Genomic DNA, 19,622 nt, shown 5'->3' with positions numbered 1-19,622 from the left:
GCTGGCCCACTTCCCCTCATGGGGCTCTTTCCCCGCCGGCTGGCACGGCGGGCAGAGGTGGGCTGATTGTCCACGCCGAGCAGGTGACGACGTTCCTGAGACCCACCGGCCCCGCAGACTCTCACCAGGCTTGTTTATAACACCTGGCGCTTCCTCCCTGCCAGGACTTCAGAGCGTCTTGAAATGTTCTGAGGTGCGAAGAGCCTTTTTTATAGAAAAAATGAAATTATTTTCAGCCTGTTATCAGGCAGTTGTCAAAAGACGTGGCAGATGAAGGGCTTAGACAGCGAGGGTTTGGGAGGCGGTCAGAGCGAGGCGGGGCATGGGGCACAGAGGCCAAAGCTGTGCAGGTCGGGGTAGGGGGGGCATGGGGTGGACGGGAGGGCGGGGCCGTGTCGCGCATCGTTTATTTATTACTTCTTGCCGAGGGCCTGGCACTGGACTCGGGCTGGGTGGGGCTGAGGTGATGCTAAAGGGCCAGGCCAGAAGGCTGACAGCTTGGGGTTCATTCTGGGGTGAACTTCTTCCTTCCTGGAAGCTATCTGATTTGGGGGACCTCCATCTAATCCCTCCTCCTGCCTTTTTGTCTTTCAAACAGGCCCCAACTCAAAAGATGCTCACTTATCCTTTGAGGTGGGTGGGTGGGTGGGTGAGCAGGTGGACAGATTCACCAGGTAGCATTCCGGTCCCCACCCCCTGCCACCTGCCACCTGCCACCCGCCTCCCCCCAGCCCAGCTCCGACCCAGAATTCTTCTTCTCCCTTCTCCCCGTCGTTTGGAATGAAATCCAGTTGAAACCAAACCTCAGTCCGCAGGAATGTGACCAGCGCAGCCTCTGATAGTCACTTTGGATGCTCCGTGAAGGACCCCGTGTAGGAAGAAAGGGTCTAGGAGTTGATGGGAGGAAAGCTTAGCCATCTTTGGGCTGGGCTCTGACACCTCCAAACCTACTTTATTTGTTGGGATGAAGCCTATGCTTCGAATGCCTCAGCTTTCCCTTCCAATTAGTATGTGGCAGGTGCGGGCGTGTTGTCTGTGTGACAGGAAAGGAGACTGGTGCACATGGGTGCAGAGCCAGCACACAGGTAGTGAGCTCCCTGTTGCTGGAAGTATTCAAGGAGAGCATGCCTGCCAGTGGCGAGGAGGTTTTACATGGGCGAGGTGGGTGAAGTCAGGAACGGACCACCTCCTCCCCAAACCCCGGCAGGATTTCTGTGGGGCAAAGCCTGGTCAGCGGGGCCGGGCACACAGTAGGTCTGCACATGAACCTAAGCTCTGGCTCCTAGTCTTAGTGAATTGTTTGCTCAGATTCCTGCAAGGGTGATTGGAAGAGTTGTCTGCTTATTAGAAGAACTGAAGGTGTCTGGAATGGGAATCCTTTGGCTAAAGGGTGTTTCCTGGGGTTCCTCAAATTCTGTTATGTCCAAAGTCTGCTCATATGCCCCCACCCCGCCCCTCATGCAGCCTGGGAGGGAGCCAGAATCTTCTCTGTCCTGACCACTGCTGCATCCCCTGGGCCTGCACAGCTCGGGTCCTCACGTGCGATGGGACGTGGACACTGGGTGGGGGGGCAGGGGTGATGGAGAGCCCCGCCTGCCCCTCTGCCCGGGGCCAGCCAGCCTGTTTCCTGGTTACAGGGTCTGTCTCAGCAAGGCTCACCTCTCGGGTGGGAAGCCGGGAGGGCCCCATGGTTTCCAGACTCTGCTCCTACTTGTGGACAAACGCACCATGAAGGTCACTCCGAACACAGTGACGGGGCAGCGGGCCGGGGGCTGTCCCACCTGGGCCACGTGTAAATGCTCTTTGGGCATCTCGGGTTCTGCTCCCAGCGCGGGGGCAAGGGCTCCACCCCAGGTCCACAGCGGGGGAGCCGGCGATGGCCAGGCACCTCTGGCCTTCGGCGGGGTCGCCGCCCATCAACCCCGGAACACAGGCACTCTCTGCTGACAGCAAAGGTGGCAGCGCCAGAACAAAGATTGTCGCGGGGACTTGGTGCGGGAGGAGGCCCACGCTTTGGGACAGCATCGATCACTAGCAGATGGAGGGAGGGCTGAGCACCACAGAGCCGCCCACTCCCCAGAGGGTTTCCTGGGCGGGGCGAGTGCTCGGGACCCACACGGCAGCGCCCCGGCCTCCGGGGGACGTCCCTAGTTTCACCGTCACTGTGGCATCTTGTCCCAGCCGGGGCAGACGGCCAACACACCCCCGATAAGCTAGACATCCCCACCTTGAAGACCCCTGGCGAATAAACCCGGTGGCAGAGCTGCAGGCTCCCCAAGTGGAAGCAGCTGTGTCCTTGTTGGTGACGCTTTCTGCATCCGAGAGAGATGCTTCTGGAAGCTTTTCAGCCTTGCACCAAGGTCCAAGGACATCCAGCTGTGCCAGCGCCACCTCTGTCCCTCAGGGACGTGAGTGGTGAGGGGCAGGTCGTGGGGTCTTTGTTGATAAACTGCACCAGCGGCCGAATGTCTCCTGGGGCAGGTCCCAGAAATGGCCTGGGCTCTGGCATGGCGGGGGAGGGTCACCTGGGGCGGGGTTTGAAGGCAGCTCCGAGCTGTGTGATGGGGCGTCGTGGGAGTGCAAGGAGGACGGTGCTCAAATGCTCGGCTGGTACAGGGCACCCAGTCTCCATTCTCGCCACCCTGGAGAGACCGTTGGGTGAGACGTCCCGCCAGCCTGGGCATCCCGTGAGGAGATGCTCCCAGAGCTTCTTACGCTGCCATTTTTGTTGACACAAAGCATGTCGACCATATGGAATTCAACTTACAGGCTCCCATCTTTCTCTCTCTCGCTCGCTCTTTTTTTTTTTTTTTTTCGAATTTCAGAAGCAGTTCTCTTAGCAACCGAAAAAACACACACTTAATTACAGCCCCAGCAGCAGATGCGTCGGGTGGCAGAGCCCGCTCCCCGGGATGCTCCGTTTAGTTTTCGGGAAGACCTTTCTCCTTGTGTAGAAATAACCCCGTTCCACCTGCCGTGGGGCTCGCCAGCCACGGCCCCTCCCTTTGTGTTTCCTGCAGGGCAGAACTTTCTCCCTGTCGCCTCTCCCTGTGTCTCCCGGACCTCTGTAAGAAATGTGCAACGTGGCTCTGAAAACGCTCATTTTTATCAACTGCCTGGAATTAGGGCAAGCCGTGGCTGGGCTGCAGTTTGTTTTATCTCTCTTTTGTTTCAAAAAAAAAGAGGGAGGGTGGAAATCCTGTTTTCTCCAGGGTCATTACCTCCAAGGGGGAGGGGCGGGGAGCCAGAGAAGTAATGGGTCCTTGTGTGTGATTCTTGCCAGCGGAAATCTGGGTCATGTTCAGAAATTCCAGAGGGCTGGCACCGGCCGCCCAGTTAACACGGGTCTGGCGCGCGGCTTATCTGGAACCGGGATGTTTTATCTCCTCGACTGGCTCCCCACATCAGCTGGCGGACAAACGGCATTCGAGAGCACTTGGCTTCTTCTTTAAAATGAAAATCAGCGAAGCACCGTGCATGCTGTGTAGCCCCGGGCACCTCTGAGCGGGAGTGGCCGGAGCCCCAGCCGGAGGGTCCTTGGATCGTCGCGGGGTGTGGGGGGGGGGGGGCTCCGGCTCACCGATGCCTTCCGCGTGCGCTGCTGACCCTCCTCCCCGAGGCACTGATCACAAAAGCAGGGTAGCACCGCTCACATGACGGGCGCGGGGAGCGGCCGCGGGCTTTGAGAGCAGCCCCAGTCTACGCACAGTTGGCTCCCAGCTGACAGGCAGAATATGGGGTGGGCTTTGTCACCAGCATGCTGGGTCTGGCCTGCCCAGCTGTGCTCGGGAGCCGGCAGTGCCCAGAGGCCCGCCACCGCTCCCCGGGTCCAAGCCGCTCCGGAGCCCAGGGGCCCGGCAGCCCTCCTCCCCTTCCTCCCATCCGAGAAGGTTATATAATGAGCGGACCACTGCCGAAGTCGGAGGGAAAATGAAGTCTTTGTTAAATGCCTTCACCAAGAAGGAAGGTAAGGAACGAGCTGTAGGGTGTGTGGTGCACGGGAATGAGCCGTTGCTTACTGATTCTCCGGGGAAGCTGGGGCCTCCCGTTCCTCCTAAAATTGCTGGTTGTTCATTCCCGTCATGGAAGGGAATAATTACCTCTGGTGGGCGATAGGGCTTTGTTGCAGTTGGTCTGGAATTTTAACCCACTTGAAGGTGCTGGGGTTTTTTTGCTGTTTTTTTTTTTTTTCCTAAATCTCCAGCCCCTTTGTAGAATTGTGGCATGTGCATCCCTGGTGCTTCCAGAGGGCAGTTTAGGAACTAAGTCCTGGGGAAAATAGGAAGTTTGACTCTAGTCTGTCCGCTACCTGGAGGATATCGAGCACTTGGGCAGGAGTAAGGAAGGTCAGAACACTGCTGGCCGCCCCGGCCGGGTGGACGCTTTCAAAACCACCGCTCGGCTGTCCTTGGCCGTCCCCGGGGTTGCAGTTTCAGGGAGCGGATGGGAAATGCAACGCGGTAGACTTTAAAAGTGCATCTGCTTTTTGCATACCTTGTGTGATTTGTATTGTGGAAAAGAAACGTATAAGTAAATGCATGGAAGACAGCTAAGAAAATATCCACCCACTTAGAGTTTGCAGATTGCCTGAAAGAAGGAAACAGTTGGGTGGAATATTAATTATTTTCAGACAGGAAAAGAGTTATTTCTAACCCTTTTCACACAAAAACCCCCAACATTTCCACGGCTGGTTCCAGTTAGTTTGTCAGACAGGGAGCTCTTGTTTTATGAAATCAGGAGGTTTATGAAGACATGAGTTTAGAGGGATTAGGAAGATATTTCCCAGCCCAAGCCATAAAATAAACATGGAAGAAATTTCCAATTACACCGCACAGGAAACAAATTTAATGTGAATCTTGATAATTAAGCGAGATAATTTTCATTAGAATGTTCACCCTGATGTCACCTAGGCGATTCCATCCGAGCAAGTCAATGGCTCCTCAGGGCAGAGTGTATTTGCAAAAGTCCCAGCTCTTTTATCCCTTAATCTTCCAAGGGCAGCTGCCCCATGTGAATTGTCACCATTCTCAGAAAGACCTCTTCCGCCTGGTTCTTGGGAATGTTTAGAAAAGACAGACTTTGTCTGTGCTCGTTTGCTTACATGATGAACCCAGATTCACCTTCTGGGACTTTGATCTTTGTAATCTGTGCACAGCATGAGTGTTTCAGTTGGGGGTATGGTTTTCTGTTCATTCTGTTCTCTTCTTCCCTCGATTTTTCTTCCCTTGTAAGTCTTTCTTAGCCATTGGCAGGACTCTCCCCCAAGTTCCATCACTTTCTGTCAAGGGCGTTAGTACTGTACGTACCCAGTTACATTGGTCAGAAAAATAGAATTGGCCGTAGGGTCAGGGAAGCTGGGAGGCTCGGCCCAAGTTCGCGTCATGGAGTGCGGGCGTTTCCTGGTCTCGGGGTGTCCCCTTTGAGCTGGCGTGACCCCTCCCCCTCCCCCCGGTCCCCCGGGCCTGTCCTCGGGTGGGGGGCGCGGAGAATGAGCCAGGAAGCCGAGGGGGCTCTACCCCAAGCGTCTGCCTGAGAGGCTGGCTTCCTCCTGGTGCTGTGGTCCTGCAGCCAGCGGGCTGTGTGAATGGAGAGCTTCGCTGCTCTCGGAGATCCTGGAACCGCCGTCCTTTGCAAGGTCTTCCCCCCCTCCCACTCCTCTGCCGGGCGGGGCTCAGATCACCCTCTGTCGTTCCAGAAGTCTTCTGGCCTCCATCCGACACTGACAGAGGGAGTGACATGGATGAGGTTCTCCCTGGGGACCAGCAAACACAAACCCGGCACTTTTCCCAAAATTGAGATTTTACTAGGAGGTGGGGTAAGGTCTGGGCTGATTCCTCGGTGGGCCGACCCCTGGAGAAGGCAGCCTCTTGGGCCCTGGAGACAGGGGTCCACGGAGCACGCCTTTCCTACTCCATCTCCCTCCCCGCCAGGCTTTGAAGAGTTCCTTTGCTTTGAGGATGCAAGTGATAGTGTCTCTTGCCCTGACAGACAGCCTTCAGAGGAAGCAGGTTGGCATGAGGGTGCGGCTGGAAAGAGCGTGACCTCCCCGGTGGGTCATTTCCAAGTTCTCACGACTGTAGGAGCCAGATGTGGATTCTGAGTGTGCGTCCTCGGGAAGCCTTGTGACATTTCTGTGTGGCTTCCCTGGGTTGGCCGCATCTCTGCTTTCCCAGGACTGCCCTGCATCCCAGGGAGGTGACAAAGGGGTGCACTTGGTCACAGCTGTCTCAGTGGAGCTCTGCCAGCACCACCTCTGTCCCTGTCAGCCCTGCCAGCACTACCTCTGTCTCCCATGAGCCCTGCCAGCACCATCTCTGTCCTCTGTGAGCCCTGCCAGCACCACCTCTTTCCCAGTGCACTCTGCCAGCACCACCTCTGTCCCCCGTGAGCCCTGCCAGCACCACCTCTGTCCCCATGAGCTCTGCCAGCACCACCTCTGTCCCCCGTGAGCCCTGCCAGCACCACCTCTGTCCCCATGAGCTCTGCCAGCACCATCTCTGTCCCCATGAGCTCTGCCAGCACCATCTCTGTCCCCATGAGCTCTGCCAGCACCACCTCTGTCCCCCGTGAGCCCTGCCAGCACCACCTCCGTCCCCGTCAGCCCTGCCCTCCAGCATGGGAGTGGGCTGGCAGCAGGGGGCTGCTGTACTTGGTTTCCATGACGAGCTTCACCACCTCTGACTTTGGGCAGCTGGGGTGGTGGATCCTGCAGGACTCCGTCCTGAACCGCTGGTGCCGTTCTCTGAGATGCTGGCTTCCCCAGGTCCAGATCAGCCCTCCCGGAGGGTGTGTGTTTCCCGTGGCCCTGTGGTCGGGTTTGCAGACTGGCAGCCCAGGCTTCTGGCCAAAGTGTGCACAACCTCGTGTATTGGGCCTCGGCCTGGGGCAGCCAGCTCGAAGGAGGTCCGTGTGCTTTGCTGCCGGAATTGGCGTGTCGCTTCCCTTGCAACCCAGAGGCTTACATTTCTTTAGACGCCTCTTCTTGGAAAGGACACTTTCTGCTTCTGGCCCAGGGCACCGGCCCTGTGGATTCCGGCCCGCGGGAATCTCCCTGTGTCCTCACACAGTCGTCCCTCTGTGTGTGTCTGTGTCCTGACCTCCTCTTCTTATAAGAACACCAGTCCTGTGGGATTAGAACCCACCCTAGTGACCTCATTTTACCTTCATCACCTCTTTAAAGACCCCCATCTCCAAATACAGGCACATTTTGAGGTCCCAGGGGTTAGGACTTCAACGTAGGGGTTTGGCGGGGGGACACCATCCAGCCCACACAGGGGCTCAGTTCAGGTCGTGGCGAGGAGGAACTCCATGGCTGCCTCAGGGTCCTGACTGTCATGTGCGACGGGGCGGCCCGTCCTTACACGGTCTCTGGGCTGTTGAGGGCCTGGGCGCCCGGATGGAAGTCGGACCCTGTGTCCCTTCCATCTCAAGTGCTGGCTTGAGCCTCCGTGGAAGGAAGCCTCTCTTGGTCTCCACCCGTCTCTGCTCCTGTGTCGGGGTGAGTTCTGCACATGGCGGGGTGCCATGGGGGGATCGGTGCAGAACTCACAGTGTCCGTGTCCTTGGTGGCTGGGGTCCTCGATGACGGTGCCGGACGTGCCCTCACCCGCCTCTCGCATTCTCTCCGACGCAGTGCCCTTCCGAGAGGCCCCGGCGTACTCCAACCGCAGGCGACGGCTCCCCAGCACGCTGGCCGCCCCCCGGGTCCTGCTGCGTTCCAACAGCGACAACAACCTCAATGCCAGCGCGCCTGACTGGGCCGTCCGCTCGGCCAGCCCCCACCGCAGCCTCTCGCCCCAGCTGCCGCAGCAGATGCCCAGCAGGCCCGACGGGGCTGGGAAGACCCTCGGGAGCTACGTCCCCGGGCCCCGCAGCCGATCCCCCTCGCTCAACAGGCTGGGCGGCACCGGCGAGGATGGCAAGAGGCCCTGGCAGCCCTGGCACATCGGGTAAGGAGCGGCGGGGTGGGTGGGCTCCCGTGGGGACCAGAGAGAGGGAGACCTCCTTGCTCGGAGGCCCTGGATTCTAGAACTCAGGGCGAGGCCAGAGGTTGAGCAGAACACCTGTTTTATTCCAAGCCGGATGTTAAGAACACTTGAAAACCAAAATTCTGCCAACTGCCCTGGCTCAGACCATCACCCGAGAGCAGCCGGGGTGGCTTGGGCTGCTGCTGGTGTTTGGAACCCGTCTCCTTTCCCTGTGCATTGGCTTCTGGGTCTCAACAGTGAAGTGTGGACAGACAGGGAGCTAAGGGCACCAGCCTGCCCTGGGCTGAGGGCTCCTCCAGCGGACACTTTTTTCTTTGTTTCTTTGTTTTATTGACGTACAGTTGATTTACAATGTTGTATTAATTTCTGCTGTGCCACAGAGTGACTCAGTTGTACATGTATATATTCTTTTTGCATGCTCTTTTCCATTATGCTTTATCCCAGGGGATTAGATATAGTTCCCTGCGCTATATAGGAGGACCTTGTTGTTCATCCGTCCTACGTATAATAGTTTGCATCTGCTGACCCCAAACTCCCAGTCCTTCCCTCCCCCTCCCCCCTCCCCTTCCCCCCTCCCCCTCGTCAACCACGAGTCTGTTCTCTATGTCCATGAGTCTGTTTCTGCTTCACAGATAGGTTCGTTTGTGCCATATTTCAGATCCCACTTATAAATGATAACATACAGTATCTGTCTTTCTCTCTCTGACTGATTTCACTTAGTGTGACCATCTCTAGGCCCATACATGTAGCTGCAGATGGCATTGTTTCATTCTTTTTTATGACTGAGTAATATTCCATTGTATGTATACCACATCTTATCCCACATATAAATGATAACATACAGTATCCGTCTTTCTCTCTCTGACTGATTTCACTTAGTGTGACCATCTCTAGGCCCATCCGTGTAGCTGCAGATGGCTTTATTTCATTCTTTTTTATGGCTGAGTAATATTCCATTGTGTGTATACCACATCTTCTTTTATCCATTCATCTGTCGATAGATATTTAGGTTGTTCCTCCAGGGGCCATGTTTACTGTCAACGCACCTTAGCCAGAATGAGCCCTCACGTTCGTAGCCACTAGAAACCCTGGCACAGGTGAGGCTCCGAGGGGGCCGCGTCCATGTGCTGGAGCCTGACGACCCCCCCACCAGACTCAATAACAGCCCCGGCTGGTCCTCTTGTGTCTGCCCGCGAGGCAGGGGCAGGGGGAGTGTCTCGGAAGACTCTGAAGCAGCCCAGGGGACGGGAACCCCATTCCGTCCTCTTTCCAGACGAGGAGACAAGGCCAGTGTAGGCCAGAGCGTGGACCCCCCTCGGGCACCTCACTCGGGCCGCGGGCGCTCCCCTGACTGCCCTGTCTCCCCAGCGGTCAGGGGGGCTGCATTCCCACCCAGAGCTCCAGCTCCCGGGCCCGCTGTCCACCTCCTCACGTGGCCTTCAGAGTTTGTCAGGCCAGGATGAGACTCCCTGGGGGTGGGCTTGTTACTGGGGCCTCAGTGCTGGTTGAAGCAGCCAAAGCAGTGACCCGTTCCGACCCCGTCACCGCCTCTGCGATCTCACGTGGACCCACGCACTGCTCCGTGCACCTCAGCCCACCTGGCTGGTTCCCCACAGAGGACCCTGCAGCCTCCCGTTTCCCAGATGAGAGCACTGAGGCCGGGTCATGTAGCTGGGGCAGGTCAGGGGGGTTGTCCTCCTTGAACTCTGTCCTCACCCGTGGTGGCCCAGGGAGAGCCGGCCCACCGGTGTGTCCTGCCCGGCGTGGTGTTTCTGGTGAGGGTTGAATGCCCCCTTTGGTCCGGCCTTCTGCCTGCTGACCCGTTTCCCCATCCCACCGTGCCCGGTTCACTTGGGCTCACCACACCTTCCTGCGGTGAGTCTGGCCAGCCGTGGTCACTCCCGATGCCACGCCCCCCAGCTCCGATCGGGGATGTCAGGGAGGCGGCCGGGCTCAGACCGGGTGGGGGGCTCAGTGCTTCACGTGGTCCTGGGAGCGGGCCGATTGCTGTGACCGGGGGCAGCAGGCCACGTGTCCGGGCTGCAGCCGTGAGGGCGTGGGGAGAGCGGGCCTGTGGCAACCCCGGTCTCCTGGCCCCTTCTCTGTGCCAGCGCCCCGCGGCCCACATTGGCGCTGGAGCCCATCCGCGCTTCCCCCCTGGAGTCTCGTTCTCACACCCGAGAGCCCATCCTTTCTCTGGTCTAGATTCTCTCTCTGAGTCACCCCAAGGGAGAAGTCCCAGGTGCTGCCGAGCGGCGTAAAGCTAAATTAAAGGGTTCCCCCGAGGCCTCAAATTCCACTTCACACCGTTAGCTGGAATTATGACTATAATTTTGAAGAGAGTGTGTCCCCTTCCTCCAGTACAAAATCTAATAAGATACCGAAGGCAGGGTGGCCAGGGACTTGCAAAAGCTGCAAATGAAATATTGCTGTGCAGAGAGGACAGCAGCTGGCGTGTTGCAGGGACCCCGTCTGATTGTCCCTGATGTCCTGTGGGGGGTGTGTGTGTGTGTGTGCACACTTGTGCGTCCGTGTGTCTTTGTGTCCGTGTGTGCATTTGTGTTTGTGTGTGTGTGTGCATTTGTGTGATGGTGTGTGTGTATGCGTGGACTTGTGTGCCTGTGTGTGTGCACTTGCACGTCCATGTGTGCACGTGTGTCCGGATATGCACGCATGTGTGTGTGCGTGCATTTGTGTGTCTGGGTTGTGCGTATGTGTGTGCACTTGTGTGTGTTCATGTGTGATGGTGTGCCTGTATGCATGGACTTGTGTGTCTGTATGTGCATCTGTGTGTGTGCACTCGTGTGTCTGGGTGTGTGCGTGTGTGTGGTGTGCGTGTGTGTGAGACGGTCACAGCTCCAGCCTGTCCTGAGCGCTTGCTGCCGGGGCTTCCCGAGCACACACCTGGACTCCTCCTGGGCCACTTAACGCTTTGTGCTTCGCCTTTGGTGACTATAACATGAGGATCATAAAGAAACAGCTCCCTGGTGGCTCTCTAGACTGAACGAGTGGCTTCATGGCGGTCCTCATATGTAATAAGTGCTCGGTGCATGGTGACCCTGAGATGCAGCTCAAATCTGTGTCCAGCCCAAGGCCGGGCGTATGGCCAGGCCCGTTCCCTGTCACCCGGGCTGTGCTTCACCCTGGATATGGGACTTTCAGTGCCGACACCGGACCGGCTGCCTGTCCCCATCAGGGAGAGCTGTCCCGGCCCTGCCAGCACCCACCTTGCCGTGTGGTCCTGACTGTCGGCCCTGCCTTCGCTGCCATTTCCCGGCCTCCTTCCCTCCCCACCCCTTCGAAGCCAGCCTGGCCCTGTCAGGTGGGGAGCCCGCCTGGCTCAGGATCTGCTCACTCATCAGTGGCAGCAGCTACGCCCTGACAGGAGCCCCTTGAGTTGCTGGGGTCCTGCCCCCGAGACTCCCGTGTCACAAAAGGGACCTGCCAGGCACCCTGGCTCCCCGTGGTCACCAGGATAATGGTGGCATTTGAGCCACACGCAGGCTCTCTGCTTTCACACCTGTGCTCAGGCGTGGACACGGCCGTACACGCAGCCCCAGTGACGGGGTGCCTGCGCTCAGGGTACCACAGCACAGCCCCTGGGCCTTGTGGGGGCCCAGGAGGCAGCTGAACCCTCCATCCCGTCTCTGTCTTCACAGCTCAGAGCCCAGCCCTTTCCTGGGACAGACGGGGACCCTTGCAGGGAGGGCACGGCCCCCAGCCTCGGGGCTGCCCAGGTGCCCCCAGAGCGCTTTCTGGTTATCACAGAACCCGGAGGTGGGTTGGGATATTCCCCAGTCATGGAGGGGAGAGCCCCAGCTCCACGCACACCCCTCTGTCTGCGGATCCTGTCTCAGTGGGTAGCTGCCAAACCGCCAGTTGCATCCAGCTCTGCCTCCTACCTGCTGTGTGACTTGAGGCAAGTCACGTAACCATTCTGTGCCTCCGTTTTCTCGTATGTAAAAGGGGCCTAATAGGTTTGGGACGAGGATGATGCGGAAGGTGGCACCCGCCACGTGCTGAGACCCGTGTAAGTTCCACAGAAGTGTTGGCTGCCTTAGTGTCATCATTGTAAAGGGCATCTTGGAAGGCCCTCTGACCGCTGCAGAGGAGGTCATCCTGGTGACGGCTGCCAGCGGCTTGGGCAGAGTAAGGGGCAGGGGACGTGGAGGGCGTCAGGGCAGGGAACGTGGAGGGCCTCAGGTCAGCCAGGTCGAGGGAGTCCCAGCGTCCTGAGCATCTGTCAGGGGTTCCCCCCCGGCTGCCCACCCCACCTCACCCCCTCCTTCCTCTCTCGCTGCGCACGGGGAATTCTGACCGCTCAGCGCCCCTCCTTCAGGCAGAGCCCGTAAACGCCCACCTGAGGCCCCAGAAGCCTCAGCCTGGAGTGTGATGGGCACCTCCACGTGGCCAGAACCGGCCTCGGGCCAAACCCTCAGGTGTAGGCTTGACGAGATGGGGCCGAGGCCTCCCCAGCCGCCCAAGCCCCGCACACCCATCCCTGGGCTCCTGCCAGCCCTGGCTGAGCAGCTTCCTCCCGGGCCTGGGCTGTGCGCTGTGGGCCAGGGCAGCCTCCCACGTGGAGCCAGCCCTCGATAGCCAGCCAACCGGAGTGCAAATTAGAAGAGGGAAGAGGGTCCACAACGGACGGGAACCCATCCGCCTGCAGCCCGTCCCGGTGCCCTGCCTCACCTGCAGGCTCTGCACGCGCCTGCCTGAGTCGCCCTCTAGTGGCGCCCACTGGCATGGCTGGTCCACGTTGCTAAGAACCGGCCTGAGAAGGGGTTTCGCTGGGTGGTCCCATCACCCACCGCCTGAGTGTGGAGAGGAGTGCGGGTCCTCCTAGGATCCCTCCCCGCTGCCCGGTTCTCGCCAGGTTGGGACCAGCTCTTGACGTATTTCTGCAAAGCTCGGGCAGCTAGTCCTGAGGGCTGCCCTGGCCTCACCGGCACCAGGGGGCGTGCCGGCCACCCTCCCATCAAAGGAGCGGTTCCAGGGTGGGTTCGGCTCGGCAGAGAGAAAAGCCTGCTGAGTTCAGGCAGGGAGGCTGGCTGGCTGTGTGTCCTGCGCACCCACCTCCCCCGTGGGCAGGGGCTGAGCTGGAAGGGCTCCCAAAGTCTGTCTCTCAACCAAGTTGCTTTCGTTTCCCTGAACTCGGCTCTATGGGCAGAGCGGGGGGCCCTGAAGGGTCTGGGTCAGTGGGAATCCACCCCGCCCCGCACACCCCTTCCAGGGGATATGCCCCCATCTGGGCAGACTCGGGGGGTGACAGGGCGCTGTGGGGTCCCTCTGGCTCGCGCCTGTCCACCTCCACGCACCCTTGTCCCGCCTCGTGGGGACACAGGGACCAGGATGCCAGAGCTGTGCTCCCCCAGCGGCACAGGGACCTGGTTTCCTCGGTGAGAACTGCGGCGCTGCTCCCCGCCATGTGCCCGTCCTGACCCAGAAAGGGGGAGGGGTCAGCAGACAGGGCAGGGGTGGAGTCGGGCTGCCCCCCGCCACCCTGCCCGCTGCCCGACCCCGGGTGCTAATGGCATGTCACCCGGACGTCAGGAGTAGGGGGTCCATGAGGAGCTGGCCGCCTGGCGGGTAGACGGGGCCAGGTGAAGGGGCCACCCCGGGGCAGCAGGTGCATCCAGCCTGCTGAGGAATTAGGTCCGGGCACCACATGGGCTGCCCTTGTCTGTCACTTTCTATCCTTCCGCACCGGGGACGTTCAGTGTTTGCTCTCTCAGCTGGTGGCGTAAACGCATGAATGACTGGCCTGTGATAGGCGCTCACTGTGCAGAGGCGAATACCCCAGAAATGAGGGCGGGAAGCATGTCAGCCCCGGGGGTGATGTGGTCGAGGACAGGGAGCCCCTAAGAGATTCCCCCAGAGGCAGAGCTCACACAAGTCAGGGCTCGGACCTCCCTGGGGGAGACGAGGGGCCCCCACGGAGGAGGGGGGCTCCGGAGGTGGAGAAACGGGCCAGCCAGGCATCCGGGAGAGGCAAGGGGTCCTGTGTGACCGGAGCAGAGTGTGGGAAGGTATAGGGAAGGACGCACATTCCAGACTATTCCCCATCCCTCGGGGGCTCTAGGTGCCCACGCCCTGCCGCCTGGAGCCTTGGGTTTGCAAACAGGCAGAATCCCAACGCCAGTGGCCTGGGGCTGTCCTGGAGTGTGTCGGGGCAGCTGGACAGTGCGGGGGCTCTGAGACGGGCACGCTTCTGAGATCACGGGAGTGGGGTCCCACTTCTCTGGAGTCCACAAAAGCCCCCGTGTACACTGGCCACCCCAGCAGGACGGGACATCTAATGATTGTCCATCCCCGAAGCACCTCCTCAGGACCTTGCGGGGAGGCTGTGGCATGTGGGGTGCTGGCACCAGAGCCACGGAGGCTGGGCACGCAACCCAGAAGCCCAGGAGGGCTCCACGGCACAGGGGGCGATGTGCGGGCTGAGAGCTCTGGCATTTCTTCCCAGCCCGAAGGCAGAGGAGGAAACAGCGCTGATGGTACAGGGGGTGACGTGGAGTCTGAGCTTCCACGCTTAAGACACAGCTGTCAGCGGGGTCAGGGCTTGGGACCTCTGTGTTGGAAATGCCACCCTGTGCCAAAGCTGCCAGCAGGTAACCCTCCAGCAGCCTCCTTCCACCCATCCCACGTGAGTCTGGAACCTGGATGACACCCCGATTTCTAGCAGGTCCCCAGCTCCGGGAGATTCTGCTTCTTCATATCTGTGATTCTGCCACCACTCTGGACACAGGGCTCCCCGTCTCCAGCCCAGCTAGAGTGACCCAGCGCCCCTCCAATCATGCCCCTGGTCTCTGTGGCATCACGTTTGCCCCAAACATCCCAGCAGAGCCTTTCGCGCAGCCCACGCCCTCTCCCCGTCACCCCAGCCTCTGTGCTGACCCATTGGACACACAGAAAAGCATCTTGTCAACTTGTACTTCTCCCCCGCGAGGCTCAAGTCTGTCTTAAGTCCATGGGTGTCTGCAGACCCACTAAATACTTGGCCTGGTGAAGGAGTGGATGGATGTGTAAGTGGCTGACGAAGCAAACGGAGAAAGTTCCATGTGCAGGCAGGTCCCTGTTCATCCAGGATAGCTGGGAAATGTCCAGGTCACCCCACGGCCGACCAGTTTTCTGATATTGAGAATTCAGTGATGTAGCCCTCATACCAAAACAACGCAGTTGGAATTCCTCCTGGCTGTTCTTGGACGGAACACAAGGAGAGTGTGGACAGTCTGGGGTGGAGGAAACTTCAGACCCGTCCTCGCTGTGCAGGCAGGACGGGTCCAGCCTGGCCTCCAAGAGCGGACGGCACTGCCAACCTGGAGCCACTGGGGGGCTGTGGCCCCTGCTGCCGTCGAGGGCTGCCATGGGCGAGCAGGGCCCAGCAGAGGGTGCATTTCATAAAACGGGGCAAGGGAGGTCATGGTCACCTGGTTCGTCACCGCACAGAGCAGGGAGCCTGCAGGGAGCCCTGAGCTGGGATCGGGGAGCCGGGATGTGAGGTCAGCTCTGTATCTCTGCGCCCAGATCACTATTTATGGAGCCCCCATTTTTCCACTCGTGAAACGTCACTTTGCAAGGCTCAAATTCACCTGGAATGAGAAGATGCTTCAGCGTTCGTGTGGACCACACATCACTGCTGGTACCTAGAACCGTAGACGCACTCTGGTCTTCAAGGACCAATTTCTTCCTGTTCTTAGACAAAGGCTTTCCAGGCTTGGACCGATGAGTTCGGGAGCTGACCGTCTGCAAAGTGGCTCAAGGAACAGAACTCCCAGACTGGAGCTTTGTTCGCTTTGACTTCTCTGCCCAGTGACACACTCACTCTGGCGCCGGCTGAACCCAGCTGGCTGACACATGCATCTTGTCACCCACTTTCCAGTTGAAGCAGAGAGTGGTAAGCAGAGAGTGAAGCAGACGTGTTGAGTGTTCACACACCTGTGCAGAGTGGTTCCTGCTGACTCACTCTCAGGTCTCTCCAGATCATCCCCTCTTATCATATGGGGAAACCGAGGCTTTCAGTGGTTAACTGACTTATCCAACATCTGGTAATAAGTGATCAGCTGGGCTTCCGGCAGGGTTCTTTTGAAATTTGGATGGATGAGTGAATACATAATGTTTGTATAAGTGGTAAGATGGATGGATGGATGGATAAGTGAGTGGATGGGTGGATAGAAGGATAGGTGAATGGATGGCTGGATGGTGGATGGATGGTCCGGTGCATGATGGATGGATGGGTATATGGATGGATAGGTGAGTCAGTGGACGGTTGGATGGATGATGGATGGGTGGGTGGGTGGAGAGATGGGCAGCTGGATGGATTTCTCCTGAGGATCAAGTTTGCAGGTTGGACGCAGTCTCCTTGCTGATTGTCGTTGATTACGCACAGTGGGGTCCTGGGGCTCCCGGCAGCAGTTCCACTGTGTGTGTGTGGGGGGGGGTTCCCTGAGAAGTTGGGCTCCTCATGTGGTTCCCAAGCTCTGGGCATAGCAGCTGCTTCTGCAGCTAACCAGCAGCTGGGAGTCAGGTCTGGCAGCCCCAGCTGTGCTGCTTACCCTCTGCCCTGCCCCAGCCACCATCAGCATGGTCCATCCTTATCTTTTCTCTGGACTTTGACTTGCCCCCTCCCCTGGGGGAGAAGCCCACCTGCCTTACCCTGCTGCCCTCAGAGTCATCTCCCCTTCTGGTGCTTGGGGACCAACTCATGGGCCCACCTGCCCTTCCGCTCATCACCCCTGGTGTCTGCTGCAGCCGCACATCCTGTCCAGGAGTGTCCGTGCGGCCCATTTGTGACCTCCTTGGTAGGACAACCTGCAGTCTCTTATTGGGGTTTAACGCATCAGGCACTTCCGAGCACCTACTACTGCACCCTCAACCAGGGATGGGGGCATGGAGATGGTCAGATGCAGAGGTGATAACTGCCATCAAAGCTTCAGTGACAGAGCCGGCGGGGGGCAGGGAGGGGGAGCTTCGTCTGTTTTCCCTCAGTGATCCTCCTAGCAGCCCCGTGTGATGGGCCCCACCCGGCCATCGCTCAGTGCAGATATGGCAGGTGCATCGGGGGAGATCCAAGCACTGCTTGTGGAGGTCTGGGGAGAGGAGGCCTTCTGAGCCTGGTGCGGGGTGCCCCCCTGGAGCGCACGCCCTCTGCTGACCCCAAGCCTCTTCTGAACCCTTGAGTTCAGGTGGAGTGGCCCCAAGGGACACTTCCCTGTTGCCGAGGGACTGAGTCCCCTTGGTTGCCAGGACTCACTGTCCCCTGGCCTGGGAGCCGGAGAGGAGACCCCTGCTGACGCTCAGCCCCTTGCGGCAAAGGCGCTGTCTCCCCCCTGCCCCCCTGTCTCCCCCTCCCCCCCGTGTCTCCCCCCTGCCCCCCGTGTCTCCCCCTGCCCCCCGTGTCTCCCCCTCCCCCCCCTGTCTCCCCCTCCCCCCGTGTCTCCCCCCTGCCCCCCTGTCTCCCCCTCCCCCCCGTGTCTCCCCCTGCCCCCCTGTCTCCCCCCTGCCCCCCGTGTCTCCCCCCTGCCCCCCACCCCGAGCTCCGAGTAAGGCTGGGTTGAGGCGCATTGGATGGACGGATCTCCTTCCTGATGCAGAAGGCGGGCGGGACGTCCTCGCAGGCGGGAACTCTGAGGGCCGCTCTACTTTCCCCGGTTCTTTTCCACCACAGGCAGGTGGCCCAGATTGTCCTTCCTCTCTGGGAGTCAGCTGCCTTGCCAACTGTCACCTCTGGACCAGAGGCGGTCACACAACCTGGCTCTTGCAGGCGTCGCAGCTCTGGGCTCCTGGGGTGTTTGGGGATCGGTGATATCCATCAAGAGGGAGTATCCGGTGCTCAGGGTGGATTTTCCCATCTGTGCACGCCGATCTGTAGCTGGCTGGGTGGGGAGAAGGAAGTGGGGAGGGACAGTAAGGCCGCCGGGCAGGGCTGCCTGGCGGTGCCAGAGTTTACAGGGGCACCTGTTTCCCAGGATGCTGTGACCTCCGTCTGTGGCTTCAACTTGGTCAGGGAAGGCTGGGGTCGAGGAGGCAAGAGAAGGGGCATCCCTGGGGATAGGAGACCATGAGGACTGTGGCTTGTCAACTCTCTGTGTCTCTGAGCCCAGGCGAGCGTCTGGGAAAGGTCACATGCCTGCCCTCTGCTCCGTGTGGTTTAGGGAGAGCTCTGGGCTTTGGGGTCGGGCAGGCAGATCTGACGGCCGATCCTTCTCCTCACCTGACTCGCATAAATTAGGGTGTAAACTGAGCATGTCCTGTGTGTAGACATGGGTTCCTGTGGCCAGATCATCACCGTGAGCGAAAAAGTAAAAAGCATGACAAAATACGGCCCAGTCACGCTTACATGAATTCTTACCAGCATAAAGCAAACCATACGGTATTTATCAGGGGTGCCGACGTGGGTAAAGCACAGCACAAAAGCAACATGGGGGTCCGTGTTAAATCCCAAAAGTGAATGGTCACATCATATTCCAGAATTTTCCCTGCAAGCCTGTTTCACACCTAAAGGTGAGAACTTCTTCCGCGCAAGAAGCTCAAGCTCCCTGTGTGGGCTCCCAGGCCACGGCATCTGTAGTTTGAAAGGAGAACCATAGCTGGGGACCCCACCCTTCACGGTCATGAATTGGTGACATGAGTGGCCCCCCCTCCCGAGACTCAGAGGTGGCTCCCTGACTCGGGAACCTTCCCCAAGTATTATTAATATTCCTCTTCCCCGTGGCGGGGTGTCCTCTTGGGAGACACCAGCCGGCCGTGAATGCTTTTCTTGTCTTTCTGACCGGGAGGTTCTGGAGCATCACTCCTAAATCCCTGCCCAGGTTCATCCACGTGCCTGGGTTTTTTCTAAAGACCCCACCATGGGAGGAGAGCTCAGTATGACTCCTCCAGATTATGATTGATAAGAACGTGCCCTCTTCTCTCCAGAAGGAGTCACCTGGGTCACCCATCAACCATCACAATGACATGGGGATGTCGTCACGGAAAACCTCTTTGCACGTTTCTCTGGGAACGTGTGCTTCTCTCTCTCTATCTGTCTCTCTCTGTCTCCCTCTGTCTCTCTCTGTGTCTCTCTGTCTCTCTTATATCCCACCGTTGGGCCCCGGTAAGTTAGATGGCCACGCTCACTGTCAGGCAGGGAAGTTGGCCTAGAAACGCACGCTCTTTGTGATACAGTCACATAAAACAGGAAAGAATTAAAGTCCCGCTTGTGAAATGTCACCAGGGCAGCTGGGCGTGGGCTGCCTGCACCGCGATAATGAAGGCTTTCGCCAGTAGGTTCTGGGTGTTTCCCCGCATGGTGTGGCTGGCGCTCACAGTGAGACTGATAAAATGGCAGAGACCCAGGGCCTGCCTTGATTGCTGCCTCCACTGGAGTTTTTTTTAAATTGAGACACGCACATGAAATTTACCATCTTACCCATTTTTACGTGTGCAGTTCAGTGGCATTAAGTACATTCACGTTGTCGTGCGACCATTCCCACCATCCGTCCCCATCTTCCTAAACTGACACTCTGTCCCCATTAAAGGCAAACTCCCCCTCCCCCTCCCCCAGCCCCTGGCCCCCAGCATCCTGCTTATGAATTTGAGTACCCCAGGTACCTGCCCTAAGTGGAATCACTCGTTATCTGTCCTTCTGTGACT

The 19,622-nt window shown here is 58.7% G+C and overlaps 1 protein-coding gene across 1 annotated transcript in view; it reads left to right on the top strand.

Moving 5' to 3' along the window:
• The window catches only part of SHANK2 (SH3 and multiple ankyrin repeat domains 2), a 559,042-nt gene that overhangs the window by 266,398 nt on the left and 273,022 nt on the right, over window positions 1-19,622 (top strand). Inside the window, exon 12 of the mRNA XM_082476803.1 lies at window positions 7,634-7,949. Within this exon, the coding sequence (XP_082332929.1) occupies window positions 7,634-7,949 (316 nt within the window). The remainder of the gene's footprint in view (window positions 1-7,633; window positions 7,950-19,622) is intronic.

The sequence above is a fragment of the Balaenoptera physalus genome (assembly GCF_965194825.1).
Source record: "Balaenoptera physalus genome assembly, chromosome: 10".
NCBI classification, from domain to species: domain Eukaryota; kingdom Metazoa; phylum Chordata; class Mammalia; order Artiodactyla; family Balaenopteridae; genus Balaenoptera; species Balaenoptera physalus.
Note: the sequence above shows the minus strand (reverse complement) of the source record. Positions and strands in the feature narration are given on the sequence as shown.